The sequence below is a fragment of the Bison bison genome, unplaced genomic scaffold (genome assembly GCF_000754665.1).
Source record: "Bison bison bison isolate TAMUID 2011002044 unplaced genomic scaffold, Bison_UMD1.0 scf7180017864340, whole genome shotgun sequence".
NCBI lineage: Eukaryota > Metazoa > Chordata > Mammalia > Artiodactyla > Bovidae > Bison > Bison bison.
In genome coordinates, this window is record NW_011494912.1 from 5,197,828 (window position 1) to 5,213,912 (window position 16,085).

At 53.0% G+C, this 16,085-nt stretch overlaps 1 protein-coding gene across 1 annotated transcript in view; it reads left to right on the forward strand.

The window, feature by feature from the left end:
* Nucleotides 1-409: 409 nt before the first annotated feature.
* Nucleotides 410-16,085, forward strand: part of POR (P450 (cytochrome) oxidoreductase) — a 25,433-nt gene continuing 9,757 nt past the window's right edge. The window contains 2 exon segments of the mRNA XM_010854318.1: nucleotides 410-630; nucleotides 13,246-13,294. Coding sequence (XP_010852620.1) covers nucleotides 446-630; nucleotides 13,246-13,294 — 234 coding nt within the window. The 5' untranslated portion in view covers nucleotides 410-445.

Here is a 16,085-nt window from a genome sequence, read left to right on the forward strand (position 1 = left end):
GGTGACCCAAGGTCTCGGGTATGCAGAGACATTCTTATTAGGCGGCACATCCCAAGGGCTCAGAGGTTATTTCCATGGAGCTGTCCAAGGGCCAGTCCCTGAAGACCTGTGGAGCGTGCTGGTTCGGGGCATCCCGGGCCTGCCAGGGAAAGGGAAGCTGCGCCCCGCTGTGTCCTTGTGGGGCTGAAGCAGGCTGGTGTGGGGAACCCGTGGCTCCTCCTCAGGGCACTGGAGGCCCGGTCCTGGTTCCAGCCTGTGCCCAGGTGCACCCGGGGCTGAGCAGGCACCACGCCGGCCGCATGCTCGCTCGGTTCTGGTCCCGGGGCTCTGCCTGTTGCTGCACCCTTGGGGTGTGCAGCCCAGACCGAAGCCTTCAGGGGGCTCCCCAGCAGGCCCCAGGCGGCCCCTGCTGACTTCTGTCGTTCTTTGTCTGGACAGATTCCTGATGAACATGGCAGACTCCAACATGGATGCCGGCACCACCGCGTCTGAGATGGTGGCTGAAGAAGTGTCCCTTTTCAGCACGACGGACATGATCCTGTTTTCTCTCATCGTGGGTGTCATGACATACTGGTTCCTCTTCAGGAAGAAAAAAGAAGAAGTCCCCGAGTTCACCAAGATTCAGACCACGTAAGTGACAACACTCAGTGTCCCCCCCGGAGCACGTCTCTGCTGTCCTCCCGGCAGTGCTCAGGCAGGAGCAAGCCAGCTGAGAGGGGCAGGGCCCCTCGTAGCGTCTTGGGTTTTGCCTGATTGGTGGGCTCTGCTTCTGGTCTAGCTTCATAAGTGCTTCTGTTTGTGCTGCCCCTCACGTCGGTCAAGGCCCTTTGATGCCTGTCTCGTATTCAGGCGTCGCAGGAACCAGTCAGAGCAGAAGTCGCCGTACGCCGACAGGCAGAATGATGCTCTGGCATGCAGGGGCCTCAGCACAAGGCTCCCAGTTAATGCCTCACTCCAGGCCCTGACCGTGCCTTTTGTAAACGCACGGGCTCACCGAGGCACCCTCCTCAGGGCCAGGGCGCAAGGTAACGGGTCCTTTTGGGATTCCCTCGAATCCTTTTCATTGTCGACAAGGAGAGAGTTGCAGTTTGACGCTGCCTTAACATATCCTATTCACCTAACAGCTGCTCATTTCTCTTTTTATTTTATTTTAAAAATTTATTTATTTTAATTGGAGGATATTTCCTTTCTCTTTTTAAATGAAGAGAGGAGCCTGGAGCTTAGAGATTGGTTGCGGTCAAGGGTTGGTGACAAAGTAAGAGAAAAGCTATTTTTTCCTCCTCTACTGTCAGTGCTCAGACTGAACGCTCCTTTGAGCAAGCAGTTCTCCATCTCTCTGGACCCCAGCTGGGTGTGACACTGTCTCCTGAAGTTAGCATCAGCTCCCCCAGGTTACGGGTTCAGCCCCAGAGGCCCGCCCCCTGCCCCCCTCAGACAATGATCAACAAGTCCGGGTGCCAGCAACTACCTGGGTCAGAGGTTTCCATAACCCTCTGCTTGGGTTTGATTAATTCGCTAGAGGGGTACACAGAACTCAGGAAAACACTTTTCTTACTAGATCACCTGCTTAGTGTGATTTAGTAAGAATAAAAGAAATAGCCAGATGGAAGAGAGGCATAGGGCAAGGTGTGGGGAAGGGGCCCGGGGCTCCCCTGCCTCTCTGGGCTGCCACCTGCCCAATCCCTCTGTGTCGTCAGCAGCTCCAGGACTGTCCAAACCCCATCCTTTTGGGTTTTTGTAGAGGTTTCATTGTGTGTGCATATTGATTTAATCATTGACTGTTGGGCATTAATGCAGCCTCCAGGCCCGCTCCCCTCCCCGGAGGTCACTAACCCTAAATGCAGTGACCCCGCCCTCACAGGGCTCTTGTGGGTGACGTCTGTAACATCAACTAGCTCTAGTCCTGCCACTCGGCAGCTGCTTAGGTGTTTGTGTCCCAAAGTGTTTCGTACCGAGCACTACGCTGGACGCCGCAGGTATGCAAGAATGGCCTTTATGTTAAAGAAGCTAACAAGTCATGACTTGGAAAGGTACTTTAAAAAATTGTTTCTGAAACACTTTCAGCTCAACAGAGTGGGTGGCCTCATCGCTCATGATGGAGGGAGAGGTGAGCAGGTGGGAGACACAGGCTCTGGGGTCTCTACTGAGGCATCCCCTCTTGGAGAGGTCAGAAAGGTGTGCTGCAGGAAAGGGGCCACATTCCAAGACTTCAAGGGCTTTGCCAGCAGAAGGCCAGAGCGGGGCGGGGAGGCTGGCAGGAGAGGGGAGGCTGGCAGGCGAGCGGAGGCCAGCCTGTACCCCTGGAACTGGACAGGTACATTCGTGGTGTGGCAAAGTGTTCTTGGTGAAAAGGTATGGCACTCAAGAGGACCAGTGCCCAGGTCCCAGTTTAAAGGGGCCCTGCGTCTGCTCATCTGTAAGATGCAGGCATGTCCCAACCCCTACCCCTGAGGGAGGCTGTGCCATGAGAGAGCCTGGAGCCACCATTCTTGTGTTACCAGGGTCCCTGGGCTCACTAGATGGACTTGAAACAGAAGTCCTAGACTTTACAGATTCACAGACTCAAATGGTTTCTCTTTGCCAGAGTGCTGAAACTCTATTTCCCTCTTTATAATCCTAAAATTTTCACCCTCCATGTTTCAGTCCCCTTCTCGTCCCTCATGGTATCACGCTGAATATCTTGTGGCTAGGGTCCTGCGTTGTACACTGTAAGAGAAGCTGTCGTCGAGCAGTGGTTAGGGTCTGGGCCCTGATGTTGGTTACGAAGGTTTGAGTCCTGACCCCACCCCACCCTGTATTAGTCTTGTGACATTTGCCCTCACTTAATCTTTTGAAGTTTGTGTCTTTAATTATAAATCAGAGATAACAGTAGAACTGACCTCATAGGGCTGTAAAAATTAACCGACATGCTCCGTCATAGAGCTCTTTACCCAGCTCCTGGTGCTTGAAGAGCCCTCATCATTAATACCGTCTCCAGTCTTACAGGAACCTTCCAGAACACCATCATTACCCTGTTTGGCAGAGAAGGAAGCTGAGGTGTTAGTGACTGAGTGTGCCTGAGGTCACCTAACTTACAAGCAGAGCTGGTTTTTCTTTTGAACCCGGATCTACAGACTGCACAGCCCCGTTTTCCCCGCTTTGCCAGGCTGCCTTCTGTCTCTTAAGATGTGGGTAATATCCCAGTGTAAAGGTGAGAGAGCTGAGACTCAGAGAGGCCGCTTTGCTGATGTGCCTGGGCCACGCAGCTGGCCCCGTGCAAATCCCTCCATGCTGCCCCTGCTCTCTCGTGCTTCCGGTGAGCGCAGGCGGCTCCAGCCACAGCTCGGCCTCCCTCACCGCCAGGCCCGTGGAGAGCCAGCGGTGTGGGGACTGTCTGCAGCCCACAGCTGGATCCAGAGTCCTCACTGATTCCCAGTGGCTTCCAGTTGGTCTTTTAAGGCCTTTTCAGGCCTTCACCACCTGGGATAGTAAGTCCAGACCTTTGAGCATAGATATTTTTTAAAAACCAAGCCAGTGGGAGCTGCTGTGTCTGACAGCAAGCACAGGATGCACGTCCGCAGCCCCCTGACCCCGGACTTCGGGGTGCACGCGATCCCCAAGGAGCCCCCATGTCGGCAGGTGAATCTCCCAGGCGTGCTGGCCTCGGGGGGGCCCTCATCACAAGGCTGGATTGGGCTTCAGAACCTCAGGTGCCCAGGGAGGGCTTCAAAGAAAGGTCAGTTCTCGAAGGCCTCCATGGTATTTTTCACAAGCTGTTTATTGAAATGCATAACATGCAGACATAAAAGTACACAGATCTTAAGCACATGGTCTGATCATTTTTCACAAAAGGGGCATAATCATGTAAGAAACTCCCCCCACCGGTCTCACCACCCCCAGGTCGCCCACTCTCCTGACTTCTCGTGACAAGTGTCGTCTGTGTCTCGGGATGTGTAGCGTTTGGCCATTTTTCCTGAGGTTTCTCCACATCATGTATAGTGATAGTTCTTTCGTTATCATTACATGGCGTTCAGTTGTGGGATAAACCATGACTTATTCACTCCCGTCACCAAGGTCCTTTAGATTGCTTCAAGCCTCAGGCATTGTTACCAGCGGCTCTGCAGGGAGCACCTGTGCAAGTGGACATGGTTCCCGTGTGGACGTAGCTCTGCTGGGTGTGTGGTGGACGCGGAGGTGGGGTCAGAGGGAGGGCTCACGTGTGCCTCTGTTAGATACGGCCAGTTTCCCAGCCTGCAAGTACCAGCTCCCAGCCCTGCCCCCAGCATGCAGGGGTTCAGTTGCTGCCCATCCTCACCAACACTTACTTTTATCAGTTAAAAAATTTTAGCCTTTCTAGGGAGTTCCTGGGCGGTCCAGTTTTTAGGACCTGTTGCTTTCACTATCAGTGCCTGGGTTTGATCCCTGGTCAGCGAACTAAGGGGTTTCTGGCTTGGATTGTGAAGCATCTGCCTGCAATGCAGGAGACCCAAGTTTGATCCCTGGGTCAGGAAGGTCCCCTGGAGAAGGAAATGGCAACCCACTGCAGTATCCTTGCCTGGGAATCCCGTGGACAGAGGAGCCTGGTGGGCTACAGTCCACGGGGTCGCAAAGAGTCGGACACGACTGAGCCACTAAACCACCACCACCACTACAGTGAACTAAGACCCCACAAGCTGCATATATGGGCAAAAAACAATTTTTTAATGAAAAAAAAAATAAAATAAAATAAAATTTTAGCCATTCTAATGGGCGTGTGGTGGTACCTGTTTTAATCACATTTCAGTGATTTTTCATGTTTACTGGCCACTGAGGTATCTTTTGTGAAGGTCATTCAAGACTTTGGCCATTTTTTTCTTGCCAGGTAATTAACCTTCTTCATTTGTCACAGTTCTTCATGTGTTCTAGATCCGAGTCCTTCATTAGATGTCTACATATTGTCAGTATCTTTTTGTAACTTGCCTTTAACTCTCTTAACAGTATCTGTCTTTTTGTGATCAGAAGTTCTTAAACGGGTCCAATCGTGAACTTTTGGTTGGCCTTCACATTTATGGCTAATGCTCTGGTGTCCAGTTTAAGAAGCCTTATCTTATGGTCATGGAGCTTATCTTTTGTATTTTCTTCTGAAAGCTTCACTCTTGTAGTTTTTATCTTAGATCTGCCATCCAGCTAAAATTGATTGGGTATCAGCCAATTGTCAGGGCCCTTTGAGATTGATTTTTTCCTTTACGGATATCCATGTATTCAGTTCAGCACCATTTGTTACAATAGAAAAGGTCATTCTTTTCTCACTGCACTAAAGTGTCATCACTGTGGATGTGAATCGGGGGGCCAGAGAGATGGGGGTTGACTTCTAGACTCCTTGTTCCATTGATCTGTTTTCTGTCCTCTCCCCAGTACCACACTGTTCTGTTTTCTGTGATTTTATAGTAACTGTTGACTTGGTATCTGGTAGTCCAAGTCTTCCAGCTTTGTTCTTTTAAGATTCTGTTGGCTTTTGGGGGCCCTTGGCATTTCCAAGTAACTTTTTTTTTTTTAACTTGGCCAAAGCTCAGCTTGTGGGATCTTAGTTCCCTAATCGGGGATCAGACCCAGACCCCAGCAATGAAAGCACAGAGTCCCAACCACTGGACTTGCAGGGACTTGCCTCCATGTAACTTTCAGAGTCAGTTTGTCAATGTCTGCTGCTGCTGCTAAATCACTTCAGTCATGTCCGACTCTGTGTGACCCCATAGACGGCAGCCCACCAGGCTCCCCCGTCCCTGGGATTCTCCAGGCAAGACCACTGGAGTGGGTTGCCATTTCCTTCTCCAATGCATGAAAGTGAAAAGTGAAAGTGAAGTCGCTCAGTCGTGTCCGACTCTTGGCAACCCCGTGGACTGCAGCACACCAGGTTCCTCCGTCCATGGGATTTTCCAGGCAAGAGTACTAACAAATGAAAAAAAAAAAAACCTGCTGGCATTGGATGGAATCTCTCAATTAATTGGCATCTTCCAGTATTGAGCCTTGAGCCTTCTAATCCGGAAACATGGTTTTATCCCCCTGGGGAGGTGTTTCGAACAGTTTACGATAGCAATTAAAGACTTGTAATAGAGAGCAGTTACAAGCAGCGCATCCTCATAGTAATAATCCCTCTTTCATCTCCACTCCCTCTCACTCCTCCCCCTTCGCTCAGCTTGTACCTCTGGGCAGAGCGCGTGGGGCCAGGGCAACTCCCAGTGTGGGGGACCCCAGAGTGGGGTCTGGAGCTCAGGGCCCCTCTGTGCCCACATGCACTTTGCTTGCACGTATAATACAGCCCCCTTCCTATTGGGTGGGAATTTGTTTTTTTCCTCCTTCCATGGTGCAGAGATAGTGTCCTGTTCCCATCCTGTCCTTTGTCTGGGTCCCCAGCCCAGCCCCCGGCCTGTCGGAGTGAAGATACTCAGAGAAAGGCCGTTGACTTAGTAAATGCTAAAATCTGCACGTGTGTCTGCCTCTCGAGCAAACTGGCTCACAGGCTGGGTGTGGCTTACGTTACTTTTTTTTTTTTTTTAATTTACAACATTGAAAGCCCTAGCAGTTTCACTTAAAACTCACTTCTCACTTCTATATAACCTTTTTTGAAAAAGGGGAAAAAAAAAAAAAGCATCCCAGAGGACCCGGCCACGCTGTGAGCCCACCGTGACCGCGGCCAGCAGGGGCTGGGGCTGAGCAGGGCCGCCCGTGTCGAGGGGGTCCACACGGCAGCCTGCGCCCCCAGCCAGCCCCGGCCGTGCTCCCCCTCGGCTCTGCTCACAGCCTTGGGAAGCCCTCACCCCTGCAGCCTGCTCCTCTTGTGGGGCCTAAGAGTGCTTTCAGGAGAAACAAAGCTGCTTCTTACAGAACGTTGCAAGCAAACACCGAAGCATGGGGGCACCCAGGCCCCCGCCACCATTTCAGCTCGCCACTCCGGGCCATTCCCCACTCTTGCCAGATTACCTTAAAGCTGGCGTATGATTTCACCATTAGTCCTGTAACTCATATGAATGATGAATAAAGAAATCACATGCCTTCATAGGAAACTGGAAATATCTCCTGTGAAACTATACGGAAACCTGCACTAGCAGAATATTCCAGTTGTCTCACATTCGAGGACTTCCCCTTTCTAAACCTAACACACCGCCTCCCTCCCACCCCTTCAAGTCCACAATATGTGTCAGTATCAGTGGATACTCGGCCGGCATTGTTCATAGTTCCTTGAGTGACCAAACCTTTTTTTTTAAAGATTCAGGATCTAAAGCCATACATCACAATTGATTACTCAATCTTCTCAACCTCTCTTTTGGAGGGGTCAGGTCTACATGCAGTAAAAGTCTCCTTTTTTTTTTTATTTTTTTAAATATATTTCATTTATTTTATTTGGTTGCATTGAGTCTTAGTTACAGCATGTGGGATCTAGTTCCCTGACCAGGGATCGAACCCAGGCCCCCTCATTGGGAGCACAGAGTCTTAGCCACTGGACCACCCGGGAAACCCCCCAAATTCTCCTTTTTTAAAAAATTATTTTGAATTGGAGGATAATTGCTTTGCAATATCACGCTGGTTTCTGCCATGCACATTCCCCTTTTTGAAGTGCACAGTTTGATGAGTCCTGACAGGTGTGTGCAGTTGCGTAACCAGCGTTACGGTCAAGATAACCAAGGACATTCCGCACCCCAGAAGGCACCCCCCACAGGCCCCTTCACAGTTGGCACTCCCCAGCCCCCACCCCTGGCAACTGCTGGTCTTACTTCTGTCCCGCACTTTCGCCTTTTCTGGCAAGTCATGCTCACTGGGGCTGTGGCCTCTCGTGCCTGGCTGCTTCCCCATCACACAGTGACAGATCTCTTTTGGTCCGAAGGCTTCATTCCACCCCTGTGACTCCCTCACAGCATTTTTTGTTGAAGAAACCAGATCATTTGTTTCCCCGAGTTTCCCACGGTCTGGATTTTACTGACTGCATCCCACTGGGGGTTGCTTCTGAAAAGCCACAAAGAAGCTCATTTTCCTCCATGACCTTTGTTTGACGGCTCGCTCTCAGCAGAAAGGCCAGGAAGACCAGGAGTCGAGGCCACCAGCACCATCTCTGACCATTCTCTGTCTCCCGAGTGCTGTCCTGGTGCTGGCTCTTTGCACACCCAGCTCAGGGCCACCTTTCCTAGACAGGGGTCCTTGGCTCTGACAGTGGAAACGCAAACGGATTTTACAAAGAGCAAAGCATGAGGAAAGGCCGTGGAGGGTGGATCGTGCCCGAAACCGCCTGCATCTGTGGTGGACATGGCGAGGACGTAGGCTCAGGACATTCACGCTGCCCCTGTACTCGGAGCTGAGGGTTTTCTGCTGCCACCTGACCACGAGGGACCGCTCCTGTCCCTTGATGGGACTGGGGAGGTTTTGCCATTCTAGCCAGTGCCCCAAAGCTCAGACGTGGCCTGTCTGGGAAGCGATGCAGGGCTGAGTGTCAGTGGCCCTTCTGACCTCACTTGGCATCCTCTGGGCTCTCGGTGCCAGTGGCTTCATCTCTGGGGGCCAGGGGCCAGGGTGTAGGGACACGGGGCATCCTCAGGGCCTCATGTGCAGGTGGGACGCACGACGGTGGTACAGTGGACAAGGCTCAGACAGCCGAGGTGCCACTGGCGGGTGTCAGGAGGGAGGCAACCCCCAGGCTGAGTCTGGAGGCTGAGTAGGAAGCTGGGAGAGGGCCGCGTGTACTGACGCCGGGACCAGGAGAACAGGGCCTGCTCTGGGGAAGGTGTATCCTGGCAGGGCCTGGGTGTAAGTCACCAAGGGAGTCGGGGGTCGTGAAGGGAGCCGAGATAGGAGAGCTGAGGCTGGGGAGGGACCCGCAGGGCCTTGGGGTTTTTGTCTGACCCTCGTGGGGAGCCGAGGGGAGGGCTGGTGCCAGGGCAGCCCCGAGAGCTACGGTTTGCGTCTGGGCCCCACACAGATTGGAGGACGGTCATCAGGAGGTGTCCTGCTGACCAGGGCCCATGGTGTCCACCAGGGGAACATCACTCCCCCTGAGGCTCAGAGTACCCTCAGTGACAGGGAGGAATCCCTGGGAAGGGCAGTGAAGTGTTCATGGGGACCGCCGTGTCCTGTGTCCTGTGTCCTGACCAACGGGGTGACCAGGGAGATGCAGCCTTGCTCTGCTGGGGGCGGGTGGGGAGCAGACCCTCAGCCTGCCCTGCTGGGAAGTGGGAGGGTGCCTCTGGGCTTTCCTGGAGCTGAAGTTACTGCTTCAGCCCCAAGCTTCACTCCCCTCCAAAGTCAAATGGGGCAGAATCCTTTCCACCTTCCCGGTGGGGGTGGGCGGGGCAATTACCTGAAGTAGAAAAGGAAGTGAACAGGAGCACTCTGTACGCAGGGGTCCCCCCCTTTCTTGTCTCTGACCCCTGGCCTCCCACACTGCTGCATGCTCCCACCTGCCTCGCCGCTTTCTGCCCACGGCGGTTCCCACTCTGGTCCCGGGTGGTGGAGAAAGCTGCTGTTTCTCAAGCTCCAGGGAGCCACTTTGTTTTCACCCCAGGCAGCTTTTCCCAACCACTAGCCACGAGGTTTCCGCCACGAGGCTCTGGTGGGTCTGCCCCCTTCCACCACCCGCTCTACCACCATCGATGTCACCCAGCTCTCGGCCCTTTTCCCCGCCTGCCGCCCTGGGGCCTGGAGAACTTGTCGCCACCCACAAGGCTCTGAAGGGAGCCACTCAAAAGCAGCTGTCCCACGTGTTGCCGGGAGCAAGGGAAAGTCTCAGAAGAAGTCAGTTCCGCTTTGCTGAAAATTAAATTTTACAAAGCCTTCTGAGCATGGCCTGGGACTGGAAAGAGAATGAATCACGCCAGCCCTTGTGGTTTGTCTCGGTCCAAGTGACTCAGTGTTCTTGTCCACCCTCCTTCGGGCCGATACAGTCCCCCCCACCACCCCCGCTGTAGTTGACCTCAGAAACCAGAGGCACTTCTGCTCCCAGTTTGGGGGTGGGGAACCTAATTGGAACCGTTTGTACTCTGGAGCCGTGTGGTCTCAGCTCTGCGCCTGGGCCAGCCGCGGCCTCTCCTGATGGCTGTTTACTTGGGTGCCTTCAAAGGGGGGCTCCCCACATGGAACCATCTCAGCCCACCTTGCTGGGCGTTCCCCGCACTGCAGTGAGGGGCCAAGATGTGTTAGTTTCACGGACCCTCTACCCCAGGAGACTGAAGCCAGTGTAGTAGGCTCTGTCCCCCGCAGTTCTTTTGTAGGGAGGGCGATGGGAGCCAGATCTCATTTAACGGGGTTCCGGGGAGGCCGGCAGCAGGCTCCTTTACAGGGAGGCAGCCCTGCCATAGCAACCTGCCCCACCGCTTCCCAGGGGCCAGAGGAGCTTTGTTCAGCCTGCACGACTTCATTTTTTTTTTTTTCCTTAAAGTGGAAAAGGGGGAGGCTGTGGGGAGAAAGGGCTCTGCTATAAACAGTTACCAAGGAGACTCCAGCCGGGGCTGGGGAGGTTGCCTCCTTCCCTCGGTCCATACAGGAGGAGGAGGGGTGTGTGCCAGACGCAGGGGCTCATGGGAGGCTCCAGCCGGGAGTCCCGGTTCCTCCCCACTGGGCCCGCCAGATGCGGCTGCTCTCCCAGGCACCGGGGTCAGAGGCAGACAGGGGCTCTGCGGGGCTCCCGAGAGAACAGAGCGTCCAGGAGGATGTGCGGCGTCCATGGGCCGGGCTGCCTGCCTCCAGCGCCGGTAGAGAATGGACGGAGCCCGACCTGCTAGCTGCTGGCCCCCTGCATGCATCCAGGGGCGCAGCATTCTGCCTGGCCCCCGCGGTCCAGAGCAGCTGGGCATGAGAAGCCATGGGGTGCACCTACTCAGCTCATCAGGACGAGCCCATCCCGAGGTCAGTTCCAGACAGCATCCAGGGAGATGGTGTGGATGCCCGCAGGCACCCCCACTGGGGTGTGGAGGGAACTTGCTCCTGGGCAGGGACGTCTGGAGGCACAAGGAGGGCACGGCCTAAAGAGCAGCCCCCGGGGGCTCGCCGGGGCACGGCCACCCTGGCCCCCGTGGTCCTGGTTTGCAGGCTGCATGTCTCTGCTTCCTGAAGAAAGGGGTTTAGACTAGAAACCAGGAGGGCCGCAGTCACCCTACCCATCCCTCACCCTGGGAAAGATTGGGTTCCGAGTGCGAATCCCAGTGCACAGCGGTCAGGAGCGGGGAAGCCAGGCAAGGGCACCCAGGGGTGGCCCTGCTCAGGGCCTGGCAGCCGGGTATCAGCAGTGGGAGTGTGAGGAGCCTGCCCCGTGTCGGGCAGTGACTGGAGGCACGGACGGAGTCTCCCCCTCCTCCTCGGGTTTCCTGTCCCGCTCGTGGCTCTGTGGGTGTGATCTTTCCCCAGGGGCTGAAGCTAAGGACAGTGCTGGCCTTCAGAAGTGCACGCCTTTCTCAGGAGCACTCTGTTCCTGGGGGTGGGGGGCCTTAGCACCTTGTGCCTGCCCTCTGACACCCCCAACCAGACCTGCGTAGAGGGCCCCCTTTCCCCTTCCTGCCAGCCTGGAACACCCTCTCCATGCAGCTGCATAGGGAGCCCCCCCTCCCTGGCCCTCCTCCCCAGAGCTCATCCCCGCCGGCTGCCTGGGCCTCATCCAGGAGCCCCTCAGCTGCCGCGGCTTTCCCTTGCAGGAGCCGTTTCCTCCCTGAGACCAGAGCCCAGCTCTTCCTCGAGGCTTTTCCTGTCTCTCTGGGCACAGTGCCTGCTCCTTCTGGAGCCTGTGGCCTGCGGATGCCCCATCAATTTGGTCTTCTCACACCTCACCCTGCTGAAATCACAGAGCCACCCAAATACTTTCCCCTTCCCTCTTTATCCCTAAAAGTTAGACGAGTTCCCAGTGCGGAGCACCCCACTGGGGCGGCTGCAAAGGTGGAGATGCAGGGTTTTCAATCAAGGAGTCCGAGGCCTCGAGAGGCCTGACTTATCCAGTCGGGGGCCTATTTAGTAGAAGAAGCAGGCTTTGACCCTGAACCTGTCTGCTCCTGAGGTGTGGCCCCTCCTCTTCCTCTTTGATTTTCCGAGCCTGGTGACAGGCCCTGGGAAGGTAGGGGCCACCTTGTGTAGTCTCATGCCTGCCCCCCCTTGGCTGGCCCACATCACCTGGAGGTGGAGGACGGGCAGCCGGGTGCTCAGTGGGTGGTGGGTGTGCCCTAGTCCCTGTCTTCAGTGAGGACTCAAGTCCACTTGGCTGAAGCTTGTATGGAAGCCTCTGTCCTTTGAGAGAGGAGAGCTTTTCCACTGATGTCAGACCCTCAGGTGGGTCGGGGAGCCTCCAAAGGCCTCTGAGGCCACCTCAGCCAACCTCCTGCTGGGTGAGGACTCAGGACCGACCATCCCAGAAGCTGATAAGGCTTCATGTGCCAAGTGCAATCGTGCTCATGCTGATTGCAAAGAGATACACAGGCAGCTCCCCCCAGTTGTGACACCCAGCCCTCAGGTTGAGCAAGAACACACTGAAGGGTTTGGACGGAGGCGTGAAGACGCATTGAAGGTGGTAACGGACAGCCTCATGTCAGTGGCAGGGAAGGGGCTCTGGAGAGGAGCTTAGGCCTCGTGTTTTCGGGATAAGCAGGAGTCTGTGGGAAAAGGGTTAAAGGAAGGCGCTCTAGGCCAAGGCGGCAGTGGGTCCGAGGGCAGGGAGGAACTAGGAGATGCCCAGCTGGTCATTGTGGCCGATCATTTAGACAGTGGAGGAGGATGGATTCTGAATCGAAGGGCCCTATTTCTTTCTTTAGAATGGCTTCTCTGGTGTGGGTCTCTCCCAGGGTATGTCTTCAGCCATCCTGATGTCCAGACACAAGGCGGTAGAGTTGACAGGATCCTAGGGACCATCACGGAGGGGTGGCCTCGGGAGGGGGCTGGCAGGCAAGGCCAGGGCAGATCCTGAAGGGACTTGTGTACCTCTGGCCTGTGGATCATGGGAGCCATGGAAGGTTTTAGAGTGCAGCAGTAGCGTGGTCAGAATCTTATGTGGGAAACTCCTGGTTGCCTTGAGAGGTGGAAATTGGAGGTGAGACAAAGCCATGGGGACCATGGGCTGGTAGGGGCCCAGGGAGTGAACTTGACCTTTCATTCTCATGCTCTCCTGTACCCAGTGGGTCAGCCCTGGTCCCGTGAGGTGTTAGATTTGGGTCTACCAGGTCTGGGAGCCTGGGTCCTCCCTCTTCCAGCCTGGCACTGGACTGGAGGTGGCTAATGGCGTGGGCACCATGGTGTCTCCCGTGCCCATCAGACACTTTTATTTTTCAGGACCTCCTCTGTCAAAGACAGAAGCTTCGTGGAGAAGATGAAGAAGACGGTGAGTTCTCTCTCTGTGCTCGGCCCTGGTGGGCAGGTGGAGATGGCCAGCAGAAGGCCAGCTTCGCTTGACGGGAAGAGAGAGGGCGGGTGGGAACGGACTCCGCTCCCACGCGTGTACATTCCAGTCTAACCAGAGCCTTGAGGCTGCTCTGCCGTTGCCGGGACAGTTTACTCTGTTGAATGTTTACTTCTTGAACAAACCAAACTCTAGGAACAGACCCTCCCTCTGTCTCAGATGCCGCCTGGCTCCTTCCTCCCAGACCAGGCTGTGTCCACAAGCAGATGTCCACCTCACATGGCTGTGGTCCTAGCGCAGCTACAGTTCTCGCTCTTTGTTTTTGTTTATTTAAGTATCAAATTTTATGACATGGTACTTCATTTATGTGGTTAAATCCAAAACACAAACTATTGAGGTGGAAAACTTCTCTCCTGTCCCTGTCACCCATCACCGTTCTGAGAACTTCTTTCTGTGCGTGTAATGAAAACAAACTTTTATTTTTACTTTTTAAACACAAAAAGTGGCGTATTACATACACTGCTATAGACCTTTTTTTTTCTCTCACTTAATGTCTTGGAGATTACCTCACAGCAATTCAGAGATACCTCCCTCATCCTTTATTGTAATTGCATAATGATTCCACTCGTGGCCACAAGTACTATAATTTGCTTCGACGCTGCCTTGTTGATGGGTGTTTGGAATATTGCTCATCTTTAGCTCTTCCTTCATGACTTCCCTTGTGCTTCCCCTGTGGCTCAGCTGGTGAAGAATCCACCCGCAATGCGGGAGACTTGGTTCAATCCCTGGGTTGGGAAGATCCCCTGCAGAAGGGAAAGGCTACCCTCTCCAGTATTCGGGCCTGGAGAATTCCATGGACGGTATAGTCCAGAGGGTCACCAAGAGTCGGACACGACAGACTGACTTTCGTATAGCTCTTACAGAGAGAGCCACTGTGACCATGTAGATCAGTTTGCATATTTGCAAATACGGTCCCGGATGCGGAATTGTTGATTCAGAAGGTACACGTGTTTGTGATAGAAGCTGCCAAATTGCACCCCACCCCACAGGGTTCACAGTCACTAGCAGGTGTGAGAAAGTCTGTTCCCCCACAGCTTTGCCAACAGAGTCCACTACCAGAGTTTGGGGTTTTGCCCATTTTCTAGGTTAAAAAAAAGATTTATCTCTGCAGTTCTAATTTGCATTTTCTCTATGAATTAAAGCAAATTCTCATGTTATGGGATGGCTTTTATTTTTTCTTTTTTAATAGATTCTTTGTTCAGCTCTTTTGCCCACTTTTCTGTTGGGATTGATCTTTCTCAAGAAATTCCTTAAAATTATTAGGGAAGTTAACCCCTTGTCTGTGATATGACTTAAAAATATTTTTCCCAGTTGATAGTTTGTGTGTCACTCAGCTTACTGTGTGTTTGTTTTAAAAATTCCATAGTCCGTTTTACTTTTCTATGACTACTGGACTTTGAGTCATCATGTGAAAGGCTTCCCCACTCTAAAGAGATAAAACAATTCTTCCATGTTTTCTCTTGTATCTTTATGATTTCTGTTTTCCATATTTAAAATTCAGTCTGTTGGGAATTTATCCTGGTGTAAGATGTAAGGTTTGGGTCCAACACGTTTTTACTCAGCTGTCTAAATTCCATGTAATGAAGTCCATCTTTTCCCCACTAGTTTGGTCATAAATGTAATTTTCATTGGTATTTGAGTCTATTTCTACATTTTCCTATTCTGATACTTTGATCCAGCTGTTTGTATATAAACAATATCATACTGTTATAACTTGTTTTAATATCTGTAGCACTAAGCACTCCCTCCCTCTCCCCATCACTCTTATTTTTCACTTTCCTAGCTTTTACTTCATGTATATTCACTTATTTGGGATAACAGTTTTATTGGGATTTAATTCATATCCCATACAGTTCTCCAATTTAAAGCTTACACACCAGTGGTTTTTTAGTGTATTCTCAGTTGCACAAACCATCACCACAGTCAATTTCAGAACATTTTCATCTTACCCAAAAGAAACACTTTACTATTAGGAGTCACTCCAGTTTCCCCACCCTGAGCCCTAAGCGACGTTCATCTGCTGTCTCTGTGGAGCTGCCTGTGCTGGGCCTTCCACGTGAGTGGAAGCAGTACCTGGCCCTTGGTGGCCTCTTCCACTGAGCTTAGTGTCTTCAGGGTTCGCCTGTGCTGTAGCAAGTGCCAGCACTTCTTTCCTTTCTGCTGCCAAATGATGTTGCAGCAATGGGTTCATACTTACTTTGCTACAAGATTTTTAGGATCATGTTGTTGATGAAAAAAAAGAGCTGTTGCAGTTTTTATTAGGATCGCGTTATTTCTGTATCGTGGGTGGAGGCCCAGCATCCTGCTGTCGAATCTCTGTGAGAAGCAGAGGTCTTTCCGTTCAGCGGGGCCCTCCGTCACTGAGTAGTTGTTGTTGCTCTTCAGTCGCTAGGTCATACCTGACTCGTCTGCGACCCCCTGGACTGTAGCCCACCAGGCTGTCTGTCCATGGGGTTTCCCAGGCAAGAATACTGGAGTGGGTAGACATTCCCTTCTCCAGGGGACCTTCCTGACCCAGGGATCACAGCTGAGCCTCCTGCAGCTTCTGCGTTGGCAGGCGGATTCTTCGCCACTGAGCCGCCTGGGAAGCCCCTTGTCACTCGATGGCTTCTTACGTGTTTCTTGTTTGGCTTATTTCTAGGTTCTTTATATATTTTGATGCTACCGTAACTACTGTTTTATATCAGGTTTACCTTCCTTTCCTTGATATCAT